The sequence below is a fragment of the Corapipo altera genome, unplaced genomic scaffold (genome assembly GCF_003945725.1).
Source record: "Corapipo altera isolate COAL_440 unplaced genomic scaffold, ASM394572v1 75, whole genome shotgun sequence".
Taxonomy (NCBI): Eukaryota; Metazoa; Chordata; class Aves; order Passeriformes; family Pipridae; genus Corapipo; species Corapipo altera.
In genome coordinates, this window is record NW_020884887.1 from 14,892,161 (window position 1) to 14,912,411 (window position 20,251).

The 20,251-nt window shown below is 48.5% G+C and overlaps 1 protein-coding gene across 1 annotated transcript in view; it reads left to right on the forward strand.

Annotated features, from left to right (window-relative positions):
• Nucleotides 1–5,598: 5,598 nt before the first annotated feature.
• PDLIM4 (PDZ and LIM domain 4) overlaps nucleotides 5,599–20,251 on the forward strand; it is a 43,624-nt gene continuing 28,971 nt past the window's right edge. Inside the window, exons 1-2 of the mRNA XM_027643660.1 lie at nucleotides 5,599–5,739; nucleotides 19,138–19,289. Coding sequence (XP_027499461.1) covers nucleotides 5,647–5,739; nucleotides 19,138–19,289 — 245 coding nt within the window. The 5' untranslated portion in view covers nucleotides 5,599–5,646. The remainder of the gene's footprint in view (nucleotides 5,740–19,137; nucleotides 19,290–20,251) is intronic.

Below are 20,251 nucleotides of genomic sequence, written 5' to 3' on the forward strand. Positions count from 1 at the left end.
GCAGCAGCTGAACCCCTGGGGATGAGGTCATGTGCTCCCAAAGCAAACAGACCAGCTCCCTCCATCTGGTCCAGGTATTCCAGGCCTGCAGCTGCCCAGGTGAGATGGAAAGGCCGGGGATGTGCTCTGGGGCAGCAGCAGTGAGCAGCAGGGTGGAGGGACAGTCCCCACCTGCCTGCTCTGTGCTGCTTTGTGCTGCCCAGGCCTGCCATTGGGTTAGTCTCAGTCCGGGGATTAAGGCCATGAGTAAGGTCAGACCTGACCTAACAAGCATCTGTTTGCTCTGACTCCTGAGATGGAAAGTGGAACCGAGAACAGGGTGAACAGGGAATCAGCTCATTTTCCACCAAAACTGATAGGAAGAAAGGAATATATTTTTAAAAAAAGTGGTCTGTTTGTAATGTTTTGAACATGTTGTGACCTTTCCATGAGCCCTGACATGAGCCTTGTCCTTGTCCACAGCCTTCTGCAGAGCTGCCTGTTATCAAGGACAGGCTGCTGCTGAGCTCCGGCGCGAGCCAGCCACGCTGTGTCATTGCTGTCCGGTGTTCCCCTCAGGAAATCCATCCACAGGCTCTTATCTTCTGTTTAGTCTGCAGTGTTTGGGAGGTACAGACTCATCCTTGCCGCTTAGTGTAAGAATTTCTGGGAGATGACTGGTACCCAGAGGAGCAAGACTCAGAATTACGTGTAAAAATTGTCTTGTGAGTATTTGCCAGAACAGAACAATAAACTGCATTTTGTGTCAGGCCCTGCTGTGGTTTACCCTCTGAACTCATCTTACAAAGCCAAAGGATTTGCCTTTGTCCTTTCTGTGAATCTGCTCCTGCTGCACAGTGTTCAGGGGAATCAGAGATGGATCTGACCACGCACAGTGCAGCCTCTTGCACACAGTTTTCATGGACTCACAAAACATTATGGGTTGGAAGGGACCTCAAAGCTCATCTCATTCCAGCCCCCCTGTCACGGGCAGGGACACCTTCCACCAGCCCAGGTTGCTCCACGCCCCACCCAACCTGGCCTTGGACACTTCCAGGGATCCAGGGGCAGCCACAGCTTCTCTGGGCACCCTGTGCCAGGGTCTCCCCACCCTTATAGTAAAGAATTTCTTCCTAATACCTAAACTAAACCTACTGTCTTTCAGTTTTTCTCCGTAGCAATCCTTTAAAGCTCTAAAGCCTTGGGAGGCAGCTGGCTGCTCCCCCTGAAGGTGATTACAGAGAAGAAATTCTACTGGACCAACAAGATTTCTTTCATTATCCTAATGATTTCTATCACAGCTGGATTTTTCTCTGTGGGATGCTTAGATCTATGAGATAAACTTCTTAGAAATGATTTAGACAAACAAATGAATTAAACAGAATTCAGAGTGACAGTTCCCAACACTTGGGCGTCCGCCAAGGAACTTTCAAAAGCCAAAATAATAACTCAGATCTGAGAGATCCTGCAAAGCTTATAAATTAAGTAATCCTTTGGAAACCTGCAGCTAAAGCTGCCATAGGGTTGAGATTTGCTTGGACTTAATCCAAATAACGAGCTTCAAATTTAACTGTTTTCACAGGATGTTGGTTTTTTGGATATTTTTCATCTTTTAACTATTAAGTAAAGGTACAAACAGGAACTGTTAAGAATCTGTTGTACGTGAATCCCATCAGGATAGGAAGACACCAGAAAGGACAATGGAAATGGAAATGAACATGAAAAACTCAAGGGTTACTGATTGATGTAAGAAAGGAAAAGTACTCTGAGAGGACAAACTGCACAAATGCCATGAAGCATTGCTTGGAGTCTTTACTGCCACAAGGATTTTGCATTCATGTGATCAGCATCACTTCCAGGGGCCATTTGCCATCACAAATATGAAGAGGAGCAACCAGCATTAGAACCTGCAAATGAGCATTCACAACAAAGGATTTTCAAACACAAACCATGAGCCACCGAATCTGACACACAATTTTAACAGGAGTGTGGCTGTTGGGAAGGCCAGGACACAGGCTAACAGCTAGATTGATGCTTAAAGCTGCCTTAAATCATAGAACCACAGGATGGTTTGGGTTGGAAGGGACCTTAAAGAACATCCAGTCCCACCCCCTGCCCTGGGCAGGGACACCTTCCACTGGCCCAGGTTGCTCCACGCCCTGTCCAACCTGGATTTGAACACTTCAGGGATGGATGACTTCAGCCTCCTGAAATGGCTCTAAGCAGAAACAGCCATGTCCAGAAGAAGACAATTTGTAGAGCAAGAAAATCTCCTGACCTGGAGAAGAACTATCAAGCCACAAAGATGCTTTAAAACACTCTCATATGGACAAATGTTCAAAAATAGCATTGGAGGGTCATTATCAGGACTCCCAGATAAGCACAGACCTCTGCTAGACATTGGGAGGGGGGCAGATGGAAAACCTGAATGCTCACTCAAAATGGGACACAAAGCTGAATATCTGTAGTTTACCCAGTCGGTCTCTGATAACAAAGGAAGGAAACTCAGAGTGTCACCGGTGGCAAAGGAGAGCCAGGATGGAATATTGAAAAAAGAAACAAAGGGGTGATAAGGCTTTGGGGTGGAAAAATACTGGAAACAAACATCAAGGAAAATATCAGGGAGGGGAAAGATAAAGTGAATGGAGTGATGAGATTGAATTCATGAACATGTTTGACCTCTCTTTGAATAATGTGTGGTCTCTGTCAGAGCTTGCTGCAGGGTTTCAGCACTCTGATGAAGAATGAGCATGTGATACTGTATTTCAGCTCCCCCAGCAAGGTTCAGCTCATCTGCTGTTGGTCCTGTTGATTTCTCAGCCAGAAGTAGAAATTCAATTAGTTTAGAATTTAAAAATTCCCACTGAGTAACCTGGTCTAGTGGAGGGTGTCCCTGGCCATGGCAGGCAGTTGGAATGGCTTGATCTTTGAGGTCCCTCCCAGCTCAAGCCATTCTGTGATTCTATGATTCAAAGACAAAACCAGAAATTTCTGAGCCCACTTTGGTTGGCTGAAGTGGGGGCTGACTGGGTCCTCTGCAGGCTGCAGAGCTGTGTTGGCTTTAGTGTGAAAAGGTGTGTGAGCAGCTGAGAGAACATGAGGCATCTGTGAACTGTGGGGCTCTTTGGATAATGTTCTCATTCCCTGCATCCTGGGAGAAAACATCTATGGCAGAGGGGTGCAACATTAATTCCTGACACAGTTCTGAAACCTGAGGGTTGCTCTGACACTTTCCATCAGTAGCAATTCAACTGCAGACAGTTTTATTCAGAGTAAAACTGCCTCCACTTCACTCAGTGTAATGCATTTTGGAATATAGCCTCATTTGGAATAAGCACACCTACCAATTTCTACCAGTTTGGCTAATTGTGTTTTACTTGGGTTAAGTTTTTGATGAGCTGTCAGTTCCATGAGGGGTGATCTGGGCTGAGCATTCAAAAAGCCTTGAAGAGAAAATGCCTCGGAGCCAGCAGTTTCCTGTCTGCTTTTGAAAGGAGTACTTTAATAGAGGGCATTTCTGTGTTTTGATCATCTGTTGCCTCTGCCAGTGAATTACTTTGATCCCCTGATGCTTTGCTGCCCAGCAGAGCTGCCCCTCACAGCATGGTGCAGCTCACAACGCACCCAGGGAATGGGCCCCCACTGAATGCCAGTGGGAAATGTTCGACTCCACAGAACTGCAGGTTTCATTTTTTCTCTTCTTTTTTTTTCCATATCTCTGGGTTTATTCTTCCTATTTTCCAGCAAGCTTAGTGTCTTTCACAGAAAGGATTTTTTCTTTTCCCTCCTGAGAGGAAGGAGATGCCGGTGCTGACACACCGTGTTTGTGCACTTGGTCCTTGAGGGAATTCTCTTTGTCACCAAACAGTGAGAGCAGGAGAAGTGGGACAGCAACCAGTCCTCCAGCTCTCTGTGAGAGGAATTTCGCTGTTTGACTGGGTGGATTTTCTAACACAAGCAAGGAAACCTCAGACCAGCCTACTCCCAGGCTGCTGCAGGCTGGGTGATATCACGTAGGAATGAGGAGGTATGATTCATCACCCAGACAAAAGTCAGCCTGTGCAGCCTCTCTTGGTGGAGGCACATGCCTGCGAGGAACAAAGAGTAGTGGAAAGCTCTGCTGGTACCGGCTGCAGCTGGACCTCTCCTCTGCAGGCACCTTCCTCGCAAAGCAAACAAAGTATGTTGTGTTTCAGGTTTGTAACACAGCGCTGGATTCACGGTGCTAAATCCCAAAGCTGCAGGAGGGCTCAGGAGCATGTTTAAAAGTTACAGCTCCCCCCCTGACCCAGAGCAAAGCCCAGTAACACGGGCACAGCAGTGAGACGGTCACACAAACCTTCCCGGGTCACGAGCAGAGACTCTGCAGCAAATGGCACGTAAATCAAACCCACAGAAACTGGGCAGTGAGAAGGTGCTCGATGAAACTGGACTTTCCAAACAATGAACCCTTTGTTAGGTCCCTTTTTTGAAGTGAGATATTCCGGTCCAGCCCTTTTCAGGAAGAGAGGGAGATTTTACAGGCGTTTTGAGATTTCTTCCCAGCTTCTGGGGGCCGTGCTGAGCAGCTGTGCTGGCCACCCATCCCACCTCCTCTGTGCCTGCAAGCCATCCCTTTATGCACCCTCTGGCAGCATGGACATCTCTGTGGTGCTCCAGCAGTCACAGGGATGCTCTGGTGTGCTGAGTGCTGCCCAGAGACCCCTGCAAGGACACAGGGATGTTGGGCTGCAGTGGCCATGAAAATGCTCTGAGGGCTGGAGCACCTCTGCTCTGACAGACTGAGAGAGCTGGAGTTGTTCAGCCTGGAAAAGAGAAGGCTCCAGGGAGAGCTGAGAGCCCCTTCCAGTGCCACATGGGCTCCAAGAGAGCTGGAGAGGGACTTGGGACAAGGGCCTGGAGGGATAGGACACAGGGAATGGCTTCCCACTGACAGAGGGCAGGGTTAGATGGGATATTGGGAAGGAATCCTTCCCTGTGAGGATGGGGAGGCCCTGGCACAGGCTGCCCAGAGAAGCTGTGGCTGCCCCTGGATCCCTGGAAGTGTCCAAGGCCAGGTTGGAAGGGGCTTGGAGCAATCTGGGCTAGTGGAAGGAGTCCCTGCCCATGGCAGGGCCTTTGGAACTAGATGAGCTTTAAGGTCCTTCCCAGCCCAGATCATTTTCTTGGAGGTTTATCTTTTGCCCAAGCAATAACCAGGAAGAATTCCCAAATGGCTTTACATGAAATCTGATTATTTTCTTGAACTTTTTTCTCCTTCAAAAGACTTATTGTGATGAATAAAACAGTCACGACTACACGGTTACTGACCTATTACATCATTTTCTTTCCACTCCAGAGGATGAAAGTGCAGTGAGGGGGGCTCTGACCACATCAAATAAAGTATATTTTACTACTAGTGAAGTACTATAACTTTACTCCTGTGAGCAGTCTACAAGTAGAACCCCACTTGTAAAAGTTTTCAGGGGTAAATCTCGCTAAAGCTCCCCCCGACGCCGGTGGGGAGGGGTCGGTCCCGCCTCCCCGACACGCCCTGCGGGCGGGCCGAGCTGGGGAGGTGGGTCGGGGCCGAGCTGGGGAGGCGGGTCCGGCCCGTCCCGGCGCTCGGAGCGCGGCGGGACCGCGAGTGGAGCCGGAGCCGCCCGCGGGCAGGGAGCGCCCGCCGCGATGTCCCACTCGGTGGTCCTGCGCGGCCCTTCGCCGTGGGGGTTCCGCTTGGTGGGAGGCAAAGATTTCAGCGCCCCGCTGACCATCTCCAGGGTGAGCTCGGAGGGGCGGCGGAGCGGGGAGGGCACCGGCCGCAGGTGATGGGCGGCGGGGATGTGGTACCCGGGGTCGGCCACCGGCTATCGGCGCTCGGGCTCTTTTTGACTTCGTGTTAGTCTGTATACATCCCAATGCACTCTTCTCAAAACTCAGCGCCGTTTCAGCCGCTTTTCCCGGTGTTACAGCGTTCTCTATGCTTTTTTTTTTTTTTTTGGTTGTTAATTCATAAAGATCCGCTTTCAAAGTTTTTAGTGTTCAGAGGGTTTGGATTCGCGCCCTGGACTGAGTTCACAGGCTGTTGGGGTTTGTAAGGAAGGCATGAGTTAAGTCAGCAAGAAGTTTCTCCGTGCAGGCTGCAGTGTTCTGGGGTCCCTGTGGGCTGGTAGTAATTACTGTGTAAGTGTACTCACACTTGTGTTTAACCTCACAAAGATGTATTCTGGAAACTTCTTTGCTGAGACTCCGCAGATAGCTTGAAAAAGGCTTTGTGTGTAGATATATGTGAAAACAAACCGTCCGCCGTGCGGGAAGGAGCCCGGCGAGGTGGTGCGATGGGCTGTGTGATGGATGAGGTGCCGTGTCTGAGCTGGGCATGTTCCTGCGGGCACTGGGGTTTCCAGCGCCGTCGGGCTGCCCCGGGAAAGGGCCGGGTGCCCCAGGCTGCTCTGCCTTCCCGGCCTGTCGGGCTCTGCGGGATTGCCGAGCTCCCCTGGGCAGCTGCTGCTGAAGTGCTGGAACAAACACTGAGTGTATTGAAAGGCTTTGAAAGGAGCTATAACTTAAAAATATTGGTGTAATGCACGCAAGCTGTTTGCCGTCGTCTCCTTCATCTGCCAAAGCTGTGACAGAGAAGAGAAAACATGTACCCTGAGTTTCAAAGAAATAATTATGGAAGAGAGCGTGTTTTAAAGAGATTTAGTCTGTATTTGAGTTAAAACGCGCCTGTTGCACAGCTCTGCCTCTGGTTTTGCTTTGGACTGTCCCTTTCCAAGTGCTCCAGCGAGGGCTGTTTTGGAGGAGGAACAGGAGGAGATGGATGGAGAGGGAAGGGAAGGGCAGGGCAGTGCAGGGAGGAGCGGCTGGCGGGGCTGGCTGTGCTGCCGGGGTGGGCAGGAGGCTGCTCAGAGCTGGGGGTCTGTGCCAGGCGGGGAGCACTTGGTGTTTGGGGCTCAGCCTGTGCCTCCTGGGCATGGCAAGTTCTCTTTCTCCACTGGTAACGTGGGATGTGTCACAAACCACCTCTCAGCAACTGTAAAAATGTCCCTGTTGGGAAAATGAGCATCTCAGCTTAGTGGAGTGAGCCTCTTTTCCTGTTACTTTGAAAAAAAAAAATGGTTTAATATTAAACAAGAAAAAACGAAGTCTGCTTCTGCCTAGGCAGGTGGCTTGCCAAATTCCTTGTTTGATTCAGCAAACCTGGGAGGTGTGAGGAGGTTGATTCTCATCAGGCCAATCTTGCCATGGTTCACAGGGAGCTGTAATAAAAGAAGTTGTAGGGTGTTATTCCATGTGTCAGCCTTTTAAATTGGATCCCTTTTTAATTCTGCTCCCGCTGAAGAGTGAGGTGATGCTCTGATGTTGCTGAACTCCAACAGCTGCTCCTGGAGGGTGATAAACAACTTGCTGGGATGTAAATATAGGTGTAGGGTATTATGCTTAGGCTCTAGTCTCTTAACACAAGAAAAGACCTCACTTGCTTTGCAAATAGTAGCCAAAATGTTAGAACTGGGGAAAAACTAGTTTCTGCTGCAGCTCCTGGCCTTGGGGATGCAGGAGGGCTCCCCAGGGAGCCAGGGCTTTGCTTGATGGTGGGTCTCTGCAACCCTGCTGCTGTGCAGAGGACTGATGGTGGCTGGTGTGGTGCCATATTCCCTTTCATTCTGTAGTTGCCCAGGAAATCTGTTCTTTCTGTTTTGAAACCCAGCAAGGGGGCTGGAGGCTCCCTGTCTGTGGGGATGGGAAAGCCCCAGCCCCCTGCTCAGACTGGCTCACTGCAGGAGGGAGGGAGCCTCTTGCTAATTGTGGAGGCTTTTGGCTGACTTCTGCTCCCTTCAAAGTGCCTTTCTTCTTTACTTTCTATTTTATTTGTTTTATACTAAAATGCCATGAAATTACAAACATCTTTGGAAAGGCAGAAATTCTGCCAGGAGGCAGGACCACACTCTGGGAGTGCCCCATCCAGCTGTGAGCCCAAGATGCTGACAAGCTCCGGGTGTGCTGGGCTGCCTGAGGGATGTGGGTTTGTACCCCACTGCTGGGCCCAAGGGGGGCTGAGGATCAGTGTGCCATGAGGTGTTTGGACTGTACAGCTTTGCAAACATCCTCCCTGGACTGGTTGTGTTGGGAAATCGGGTTGCAGTTTGGGATTTGAGGCATCCAGAGCCACCCATAGTCAGCTCTGGGTGCTGGAGGCTGGCTGCCTACTTAAAAAACACAAATTTGTCTATGTAGGGGTTGTGGAAAAAAATGTTTTGGTCATTGTTATGTTGGTTTTCTCTACTCTTTGGTGAGCTTCTGCAGGAAACCATTTGGCTCCAGCCCTCTCCCCTGCTGTAGCAGTGCAGGGATGTGTTGCTGGCCCAGCGGGGATGCTCTGCTGGGGGCCATGGAAGGTGCAGCTTCCTCTGCAAAGCCTGGCCAAGTGTTACAGCTCCAGGTTAAGTGCACGCTGAGTTTCTTAATGGGGCATTTGTGGGACCTGAAGCCGAAGTGTCACTTCTAGAGGGGGAAACAGTGATGCAGTTGGTGTGAAAGGAGCTGCCAGGCTGAGCTGAGCGAGAGGCACAGCAGTGCCAGGCAGGGAGAGGCACTGGGCACAGGGCAGGAGGGACAGCTGAGAGTGGACCACAAAAGTGGCTTGGGACAGTATTGTCAAGAGAGAAACTTGAGAACATATGGATTTGGCAATACAGAACATGACAATCCACCGAATCCTGCTTTGGGGTAGGACTTGCCTCTCTCACAAGGGTTTGTTTTGGCCCTTACCCCTGTGAGGTGGCTGTGTCTGTGCAGCTGCAGCTGATGGGGTTCAGTCCATCCCTTGCAGCTGTTTAAAATGTGCTTGTGATATCAAGCAATGATCTCTTTCTTGAAAACAGGTCCCTTCTCTCTCTGATTTGATCAGTCATAAGTGACAAGGGGTAAAGACCTGATAGCTCCAGTGACTGGGAGCAGCTGGTGCAGAACTCTGCCCCCAAGGACCCAGGGCTCCAGTTGGGTTGTTGAGTTCTTCATTGTTAAAGATAAATGCAAATCCAGCAGGGTGTGCTTAGGGCACCTCTCTCATGTGGTCACATGAAAAGTTAGGTGTGCTATAGCTCCCCTTTCATCCCCTGTTTCTTCTTGTATTTCCAGGAGGACCCAGATGAGGAGGGATGGAGTTTGCTGGGCTGGTTTTGGGGGTACACAGCCCTGCAGGGTGATGCTGGTGTGTTGTCAGTGCTGGGAAGGGAATTGTAGCCCCAGGCTATGCTGGGGGTGGAACTCAGCTTGTTTTATCCCCCCTGTTACAGTAAGCTAATACCAGGTGTAGTACATCACAGGATTAATGGTTACTCCTCCTAAGGATACTTATAGGAGTACGGAATGATCCAGGAGATCTGATTAGAGTCGGCCTTAATGACTTGATAGAAAGTGGGTTTAAGACTTAATTAAATTTCTGGCAGCCAACAGCTGCTTTCCCTTGGCTGAGCAGGCCAACAGCTGGGTGCTGTGTTGGCCCTTTGTGGGAAAGGGGGTTCCCTGCAGCTCTTACTCCAGGTAAGGACAACATTCCCTTTGACCAGCAGCCATGGCTCAGGAACAGAGTAACTCAGCTGTTCTCAGTCCTGTGCCTGTAACCACATCAGTGAGTGCTGTGGTTCTGTGTGGGATCACAGCTGATCTACCCCTTGCCTGGATTAAAAGCTAATCAGTCATTAGCGTAACTGGAGGAGCTGAGTGTGTTTAATCACTTGAACTCACTTGTCCAGCTCTGGAGCAGTCGATGTCGTCACCTGCCCACCTCTGCCAGTGCTAATCCACGCACTTGCTGCCTTTGGAATCATGGCTAAACTACTTGGCTAAACAGATAATTGACAAATGGGCCAATTCCAGTATTTTTTAAATGAGATTTTAATGCAGTTTTTCCTTTATCTGCTGGCCTCAACATCAGTTTACCCACTGGTCTCCAGTGGAGCAGCAAAAATGCAATTTTCAGTTTCTTGGAACTGAGGGGTGAGAAATAATTGGTCTGCAATCCATTATCCAGGTATTGTTTGAGTTAAGGTTGACTTTTAAACTTAAGCAGCTTTTGCATTTGAGCAGAGACGTGTTCTGTTAAAGGTTAGGATACTCAAGAAGGAATTCTGCTGAGGAAGGAATTCCAGTAAAAGTGGTTTTGTTGACTCTGTCAGGGCAGCCAGCAAATGCCCGAGTGTTGCTGTGATCCTGTTTGAATGCAGAGAGAACCCACTCGGGGTGATAATTTCTGGGGTGGCCTGTGAGGTTTGTTCTGGTGTGAGAGGGGATGGCAGAGCACCAAGGGCTGCCCAGACCCAGGGCTGGGGGTGCAGGTTTGGTTTCTACAGGAACTCCACATATGTTGGTGGAGAAGGCAAGGACCAGAGACACCAGCAAAGGGAACAGGGCTTTTCCCTTTGATTTCCACAAGGTTTTTCTTGGTTCCCCATGTAATTTTTATTTGTATTTGATAGTTTATTAAATGGAAATTATGCACTCTGTTCAGATCTCCCAGCAGCTCTGTGTTGATGAATCCCAAACCCAGGACCCCACCTTTGGTGGGTGCTGCCTGTGTGGGGCTGAGTGATGAAAGCTGTCCCTCAGCTGGCTGCACAGTCATGTTTGTTCCAGCATTTCGAGCGGGATGATTTTTTTAAGTGGAAGGAAATATTTTGCTTGTGGATTTTCGTCGTTCTCCCCGTCCATGTGAGCTCTGGGGCAAGAGGTCTGGGTGGTTACGTGTGAAGCTGTGCTGGTACAGAGCAGTTAATCTGAGCTACAGATAAGAACTAACAAATATGTCACAAATATATTTGCTGCTGAAGTGCTTCTGTCACCGAGGCTTTTTTTTTAATAAGTGAAAGAGAAGGATAAATGCTGGTGCTTGTTCAGGAGACAGTAATGGTGGAATATGCTGGAATGAAACCCTAATGCTAATTACTGTAATCAAGCACACTGATAATCCTGAGTGGGAAAGCAGGCGGAAAGAATGATTCATGTAAATCCATTCAGGCAAGGTCTGACCTTGGGGCAAGGCAGCAAAATAAACCCAGCACACCCTCAAAACACTCCAGGCCTCTGCCAGGCTGGACAAAGCAGAATGGGCTCAGTGGCACTGGGTATTCTGGGTTGGGGTTTGGGGGTTTGTGGGTTTGGGTTTCATTTCTTTTTCCTCCTCTTTCTTTTTGGTTTGCTTTTAAGGGATGGTGATGTCAGTTCTCCTTGAAGATTGAAAGATTGCCTGTTGGGACAGGTATTCAGAGTTACTTTGTAAAAGTGTGCAGTTAATCCCACTTGATAAAGTGGGTGAAGGAGAATAAAGTTAGACAGAAGCTTACTAGAAAGGCTCTGTTAGTGTAGGAAGCATACAGAGGGAAATATGTGCAATTATTCTTTTCTTCTCAAACTTTTTGTTGCTGTATAACAGCACAGATAGTTATAACCCTGGTCCTGCTGGAGTTAGATCAGTCCTTTAATTTTAACACAAATATGGCATTATGGATTGTGTGGAATTAATGCAGATCAATGCAATTTAATTTCATTTTTGGTAGCTGGGGGGCAAAATACATATCACAAGTCTACAAGAGTCACAGGAAATCCTAGAAGGCACGAGTCCTCTTAAATATAATATTTCTAACTGAATTTGTCTGATTTCCAAGCTCTCAAAACAAATTGACTCATGGTTCTTAGATACCCAAACACCTATTGAGAATGTTTTTATTTTTTAAGTCATCTGTGACCACAGGTGCTGGAGTGTGAAGGAAAACAGTAGATCTCTCAAGCTCTGGCAGTGTTGATAAGAAAAGGTTAAAACAAACATGTTCACTGAAAAAACACTCTGCTTGATTTGTCGTTGGTGCCAGATGTGTGCAGAGCAAACCCCGTATCTCCCCAGGGCTTGTTCCTGCAGGGGGTTTGTACACAGCCCCTGCCACCCCACTCACCCCAAGCCCTGGTAGATAAGGCTGTGTTTGGCTTCTACTTCAGAATTTACACAGAACTTCGAGCAAACCCAGGTTTCACTGTGTTATTTGAGCAATTGCAAAGATGTTGTGCCACATTGTGGCATTTGAGGAACTTCAACATCCCGCAGAGACCCTAAATAAACCCCACTTTCTCCCCGTGGAGAAATGAATTTTCCAAGCACCATAAAGACGCCTCACAGCCTGTGCCACACTCGATCCTTCCTGTCAACCAGAGCAGCTCCCATTCACACCCATTAAGCCTTAAGTGGTTTTACATGTTGTGTGGACTGATAGCAGATTATGTGCCAATGACATTTTACAGTGTGAGCTTCAGAAAGCAAAACACACCAGATTAGAGATTATTTCAAGTCATTATTCTTAATTATCAGATATGGGCAGTGCTAAAAGAGAAGCTGTCTTGAACAGTTGACTCCAGGAGCGGTGGATAAAGGGCACCCAGAGGAGATGGTCCCTGGGAGGTTTGCAGGATGCTGCTCTCAGTGCTGTTGTTCACCACCAGCCACAGAACACTTGAGAGACCCTGTAGGCTGTGATTAACACCTGCCTGTGCAGAGAGAATGAAGTTTCAGGTTTGCTCACCAACTGAATTCAACTTTTTGTGTTGGAGAATTTCTTCTGTTTGGAGATGGCCCCGTAGCCACTTCCCTTCTGCTGGAACAGAAAACACCAGCTGCCTTCCTGGCCCAGAGGCTGCTGGTTTGGAAGGGAAGCTCCAAGCAGCCCCCCCATGTCTTCTGTGCAGCACCCAGGTTTGCTCCTGAGGAGGGCTTGGGAAGCCCTGGTGCTTGCTGGGGGGTGTTGGAGGGGGAGGCATCACTGGGGAGCTGAGCCCTAAAGCTCTGAGGGAGGTGAAGCAATTATGGCCATAAACACTTTCTCTGGTGTTGCTGAACCCGGTTTGCCTGTGGGATGTGATGCTCTAAGGACACCCACACCTCACCAGTGTCCCCAGGGCAGACTGGCCCGCCCTGGCCTTGCTCCCTGACACAGCAGAGTGAACCTAAAGCAGATTTAAGTGCAGCAGCAGCTGTGTGGGTGAAGAGGGACCATTCTGGGCAGTGAAGCAGCATCTCTAACTCGTCTTTGGAGGAAAGGGTGAGGGGCTCCCGGTGGCTGTGGGAGGCTGTGAGGTGCCTGTGCTCTGAGTGCTGCTGGACTGTGTGTGCCCTGGGGCTGAGAAAGCCAGTTGTTGATAAAATACACCAGCTGATCCTTGTGGGTCCCTTCCTTGTCTTTCTCAATCCACGTTTTTAGGTTTGCACTTGGGTTAGTGGCTGTTTGCTGTAAAACCCATATCCAGTTTCATTGATTCTCAGCCTTTCTTTGTGCAGAGACCTCAGCTCTGAGCTGGGTTAGGATCTACACTATGGATCTGTTTCTAAATTTGGATTTGGATCCATCAGTACTTGGATTCAAAAGGATTTTCAAGCGTCTTGCCTTTTATAACACTTGTACTCCGCTTCTTTCCCTTTTGTGTTTTAAGCTTCTTGTTTTCTTTAATAGTTAAATGAATCCACACTGCATAAACAGTGTTCTTCATTTACAGGGCTGTGAGCACACCTAAATAATGCCTTGGTGCATCAGACTTTATATAAACAACTAGAAAAATTCAAATGGATTGGCACAGAATATATGTGAGTTCAAAGTAGGAGGCTTTGAAAAGCTGAAGAGAATTCCTGGAAAGAATGTTTAAGGATTTGGGGAATTTATCTTCATTAGTTAGTCATTTGACTCTTGGTTCTTCCTGTTTTAAAAGATGTAGCTATGTAAGATCATCTCCTGGCCCGTAGCACGAACAGGCTGGCTTTGTTTAAAAGCTGAAAATTTGTCACACTATCTTGAAAGCCTCTTGAAGACTTTAATCAGGCCCTTTTGATCACACTTGCAGAACAGAAAATTCCCCCAGCCTTGCCTGCAACAAACTACCATTGATTTAAGGGAAGGGTGGTGTGGTCTGTGGAGGCTTGTTTGGGATTGCACCTTTTAACCCATTAAATCCTGGGAAGAGGGTCATGATAGGATTGGATTCCTTCACTGATAGGATGCATTAGAGGAGCACTTCTTACTAAAAGTGAAGATGTGGCTGACAGAAAGCTGCTGCCTTTATCTAAGTGTGAGTGGTGTGAGGGGCCAGAATAGACACCTTTTGTTGATTTGAGTGAAAACTGCTGGGACAATAAAGACTGAGTTAATCTTTCCCATGGCTGTGCAGGCAGTGAGGAGCTGCATCCCTTGTCCTTGTGTCCTGGCACAGGTGACCTCAGAGGCAGATTTCTGGGGAAAAGAGTAAAAATAAAGAGGGATTAAGTTAATAAGATAAATTAACCTTTCACTAAAGCATTGATTGTTTCAGCTTGTGGTGTTGGCCCGATTCTAAAGACGGCTTGAGCAGAGTGGAGCCGACCCTGTGGTGGGCAGGGGATGCAGGCAGCAGGCACGGGGACTTTGCCCTGCTCTGAGTGCTCTCCCAGCCCTGGCACCCTTGTGTGGTCAGGCTCCAGGGCAGACGGCAGAACACTAACTGTGTTTCAAGAGAAAACTGCTCTGGGTGTGAATAATCTTGCTGACTAAATTAGACTGCACGGCTCCAACACCAGCCAGCTTGGGTTAAGCACGAGGCAGTTCCTTAATGTGCTTTATTTACTGACGTGCTGTCAGATGCCAGCACTTAGTAAATCCTAACGAGGCTCCAGTGGCCAGATAAGAGATCTGCTGCTGGCCTTGGGCTTTTCCCAGTCTGTCCCATAGCATCAGAATATCTTCTTGGCTGGGAGAGGACTGCTGAAGGCTGGCCTCCCTGGAGAAGGGCAGAGAGGTGAGTGGAAATCTTGGGAAAGGTGGTGGAGAAAATAATTGGAAAAACTTATTTTAAAAAATCACTTGTAATTATGGAGAGAGTTCCCTGGTTGATGACTTGGCAAAAGTCATGCTGGGTGTGGGGATGATGCTTCCAGCACTGTCACCAAACCTCCTGTGGTGACTGAGGAGGCAGAGGACAGTGAGAGAAGGGCTGTTTGCTGTGGGCTCTTTCTTTAAAATTCTCTTTTTCCAACTGGAATAATAGAAAGCACTGAGATAGGAACCAATATTGGACCTCTGGTATTTTTTGAAGCACAGCGCTATGTGGGGGACATAAAGATGTCACAAATGAGACTTGTCCTGATGGTATTAGGGAGAATAATATGCTTTTGGGGATTGGCACGACTATCTTGGGAAACTTCACCGAAAGTCTCCATCAGTTGGCTTTGGATTTATGTTGTTGGGAAGATACCTTTGAGTGCAGGGCAGCAATAACCAGCTCAGTGCTGTTTTGTTGCTGCATGAGGTTGTCCTTGGGAGTTCAGAGCTTCCAGAGGAGGCAGGATTCTTGCCTGGTCAAAAAAGAAAACCCTGTAGGGGAATTACAATAAAAATATTTACGTTTCTTTAAACCCGTGATGTTTGCTGTGGTTTTGTCTCTCAGTGCATACACTTGACTGCTCTGAAGGGGTACTGGGGTTGCTGTCCCAGCTCCTGGAGAGCTACGTGGCCTCAGAGAGGGAGCAAGGCCCTGTGAGATGCTGCAGCCCAGGGGCTGAGAGCACCCTGTCCCCCCGTGGAATTCCACACCAGCACCTTGCTCTGGCTCCGAAACACCAACCCCTGCCTGGGGCTGCTGCCCTGGGGGTCAGCAGGATGGGAGGCACTGGGCTGCTGTGTAATTGCCCTGCCTGAGCTCTTCACTGGAGACAAGCAGAGAAGCAGCCCAAATCCTGGCAGGCACCCAGGCTGGGCAAGATGGGGCATGGCACACACAGAGCCTGTGTGAGGCCCTGGTGTGTGAGCTGGGGCTTGGCTTTAGGGCACTTGGTGTTGCCTGTGGTGGGGAGATCACTCACACCACCCTGAGTTACGTATCCATCACTCTGATCTTGGTCTGTGTTCATCCAACCTTGATTTTTGAAATGGTTTGCTCTTGGCACAGATGGAGAACTTCAAATAAAATCTTATCATGGTTTTTCTTTATCCTCTCCTATTCTCGAGCCTCAGCTCCTCTGGAGGCCCCTTTCAGGAACATGAGGTTGCAGTGGCTCAGTGCAGGTTTTCTGTCAGTGTTTTCAGCCTCACAACGTATCCAGTTACTCTCAAACTCATCTGTGTTTTGTTGGTGTCACACAGGCTGAGGTTACAGCTCAGGGCAGACCTGAGGTCCCTCTGGAGAGTCTCAAGTGAGTGACTCTGGTACAAGCTCCATCCCAAAACCTCTGTGCACTGCCAGGCTCTAATGGCATAGAATCACAGAATGTTTAGGTGGGAAAAGATTGCTAAAACCATCGCGTCCAGCTGTTAATCCAGCACTGCCAAGGCCAGCACTGACCCAAGTCCAAAGCAGGTAAAAGGATTTGGGCTCAGCACTGACCCCAAACCAGCCTCGTCAGGCTTTCTGTGGCATGTTTGGTGTCAATGGCTGTGCACAGCTGTGAGTTAGGTGAACTTGGTCTGAAGTATTGTAAACATCAGTCACTAAAATATAAACTTTGGACCTGACAGACATTACAGTAATGACTCCCACGCTGTTGAGACACTGATGCTGTATCTCAAACTGATGAATTCTTGGGAGTGCAGCTCCGTTTCAAGCCCTCAGTCATCTCCACAGCAAGCATAAAATGCTAATATGCAAATACTGCCAAAATAATTTGAAGTAAACCAGAATCTAAAAATAGGAAAAAGCTAGGAGTCCAGTTTATGAACAGCTTATTCTCCAAGGGAGCTACAATCTGGTTAAGATCAGTGCAGGGGCAAATCCATCAGACACTTAGACAGCACTGAATGGACAAGAACAAAATACAGCTGTCCTGGGTCAGGCTGAAGGTCTGTTAGTCTAAAAGCCTGCTGGCAGCCAGGGCTGTGGGGTGGCCACTGAGGGGAGCAGATAACAGCAGGCAAGGACATGGAGATGCTTCCTTGGAGGTGCTGGTGGAGCTTCTGGTTGACTTTCTGGCAGGTCTGGCAGCTCCTGTGGCTGTAGAAGGACCCTGATGCCCTGTGAATGGATGTGGTCTTACATGGCTCCAGAAAACCTAACGTACCAGGGGAAAAATAATCCTGTCCTGGGCTGAAATGTCCTGTGTCAAAACTCTACAGCTACTGTGTGTGGAGCTGAAAAACCCCTCCCGTTGTTTGCTCTGAGCTGAGTCACTGGGCAGCCTGTGAGGGTTGGCCTGGCAGGTTTGCTGGAGCCAAACAGCCCAGCCAAAACTATTGAAGAGCAAATGGCAAATGCTGATTTACTCTGACAATGCAACAAAAGCTGTAATTCGGGCTGCCAGTTCTATTTAAATGTCAAAAGTGCTTCTCAAACACCTCCAGGCCGTTTCGGTGGTGATGGTGATGGCCATGGTCACGCAGGGAGCAGTGCAGCAGGTTGTGTGTCAGGGGGCAGTGCAGTGGGTTGTGTCAGGGGGCAGTGCAGAGGTCAGGTTGTGTCAGGGAGCAGTGCAGCAGGTTGTGTCTGTCAGGGGGCAGTGCAGCAGGTTGTGTTGTGCCAGGGGATGCCTGCTGCTCACCAGCCTCAGTCCCGTGGGCAGCCCCAGGGGGATCCACAAGGGCTGTTAGGGTGAGACTAAATCCTCTTTGAACGCCCCATGGAAATAGAACAAATCCCCCCTGGAAGTGTTCAGGGCCAGGTTGGGTGGGGATTGGGGCAACTCTGTCTGGTGGAAGGTGTCCTCACCCACGGAAGGGGGTTGGGGGTTGGAACTGGGTGAACTTTCAGATTCCTTCCAACCCAAACCATTCCAGGGTTCTATGAAATCAAGGTGAAAGCCAGGACCTGTGCATGCCTCCTTTCTATAATACCTGTTTAGTGATGGCCTGTGGTAACTGGGGACCATGGGCACTGGGGAACAGGTGGCCCCACTTGGTCTCAAACTGCCTGAAAAACCATACCCAGTCTGGTGGTGTCTGGGTGCCATCCTGCACCCCTGTGAGCCGTGCCCAGGGGCAGATGGTGGGTAGAGCAGTGCTGGATCTCTCCAGCAGGTGTACTGGGGCAGAGACCCACCTCCTGAGACAGGGGATTATACCTGTGTGAATCAAGAGTAAGCAGAAGCAAAGCACCATCTTGCTTTAGTGCAGTGAGACATGAATAACCAAAAATAAGGCTCGTTGTACTTTCTCACTTGATTGGTTGCTTAGCAGATGCTCAGAATGACTGAAGAGGAAATTAGAGGGCAAACACGCAGCTATTAAGAGTTTGAACCAACAGGTTTACCTGTCCTGACCACGCCTTGCGTCCTTTTGTATCATTCTAAAAATTAAAACCACATTTAGGATGATGTAAATGAAAGAGTAATTTCTCAGGCACCTCTTTTGTGGGCTACAGGGTTGGTCTCATGGCTGACCACAAACGGTACCTGGACCCGTCATTAGTTCCTCAGGAAAGAAGTTATGAGTTTTGTAAGGTTCTGGCACTCCCACAAAACCAGAAGGAAAGAATTGTGGAGGCTTAACAAGCTGTGTGATATTTATAGAATAGAATCATGGAATTGTTTAGTTGGAAAGGATCTAAAAGATCTTCAAGTCTAACAGTTACCCCAGCACTGCCAAGGCTGCCACTGAACCATGTCCCCAGGAGCCACTTCTGTTGAATTCCTCCAGGGATGGGGTCCATGCAGGGCTGGAAGGAGACGAGTCATTTGGGTGACAGTCAGGAAAAGCTGATGTCCAGCATGGCCTGTCCCAGGCAGCAGTTACAGTGCCAGCACTCGCCCTCTGTTTGTGGTTACCCAGAGAGGAGGTTCCTTGTGCTCTTTAGGGGTTGATTCTTGCAGCATCATGTAAGGTCTGCAAGCCAAAGGAGTGTGGAGCATCTCCCTGGAAAGAGGGTATTCCATTATTTCGAGCAAGAGACAAATGTGAGGGGAGGATCTGGTCACACACTGACTGGGGTTGACTGCAGTCTCTTATTCCATGGAATGTTGTTGTAGAGGATGATCCTTGGAGAACTGAGGCTGAGCTGAGAGCTCTGACATCCAACCTCAGTGTAGGCAAAGCACATATTCTCCAGAAATAACTATTCCTTTTACCTGCAGCTTATTCTGAGAAAATGGACTTTTTTGGGCGTTGGGGTTTTTTTGTGGTTTTTTTTTTTTTTCTTTTAAACCTGGAATTCTTTTAAGTAACCCTTTTATTTTTCCCTGCCCAGATTAACCCTGGCAGTAAAGCAGCCATGGCAGACCTGTGCCCAGGAGATGTTATTCTGGCAATTAATGGAGAGAACACGGAGAACATGACACACCTGGAAGCACAGAACAAGATCAAAGCGTGTGTGGACCAGCTGCTGCTCTCTGTGAACAGGTTGGTTTGCTGGGATGTGCTCCTGGGTCAGCTTTGCTGAAGGCTTGTGGCTGTCCTGGAGCAGATGTGCCCTCAGGCTCAGTTCTTGGAGCATCCCCATGGTCTGGGTAATTGTCCTGTGTTTTCAAAAACAGTAAAACAAAATTATTTTGAATGGCCCACTGACACAAAAAATGGGTTCTGTTCATTTATACATGTGGATTGTCATTTGTGCCTTGCAAGACTTGTCCAGACTGTGACCTGGGTTGAGTCTTTCAACCCAAGGGAAGATGTAGCAATTCAAGCAAGAGTAGCAATGGGATTGGAATCTCCTTTAGACAAACCTTCCTCCTTCATTAACATCCACCTGTCATTTTCCTAAACATCTCTTCAATGAATACACATTTGATGATCTGGCCAAATTCACTTTTTAGAGTATTTTGAGGCAAAATGAAGAATTGAGTTAGGCTCAAGGTTTTTTTGTTTGTTTCTTTTTTGTTTTGGGTTTTTGGTGGGTTTTTTTTGCTTTCCTCTGGAATTAATTCTGTAACTAAATGTTGTTAATCACAAATCATCCCAGCAAAATGAGGGATCCTTATAAGGTTCATGAATGGCTAATGTTATCTGTAATAAGTTTAAATAAGTGGATATAGTTTTCCACTCCAGATTAAAGAGGCATTTCCTGCTGTAAAGAGCTATCATTTGCTGTTTATAGTTTTCTTGGAAAACCCTGTGGTTCTGACTGGGCAGTGGGGAGGCAGCACTGCCATAAATGGAACAAAGCCTCTGTGGTTCCTCGTGCTTCCTCAGCAGGGGTGTCCAGGCTGCCTGGCTGAAGCACAGCCCACGGGGTTGGGATGATGTGGCTTCAGCTCTGGGAAAGAAAGAAAACAAGAAAAGCAAGCAAACCCTTCGCACAGGTGGAATTTCCCACAGCCAAGGAAGGACAGTAGTTTTGCTTTCCATTCGGAACAGCTGCCAGG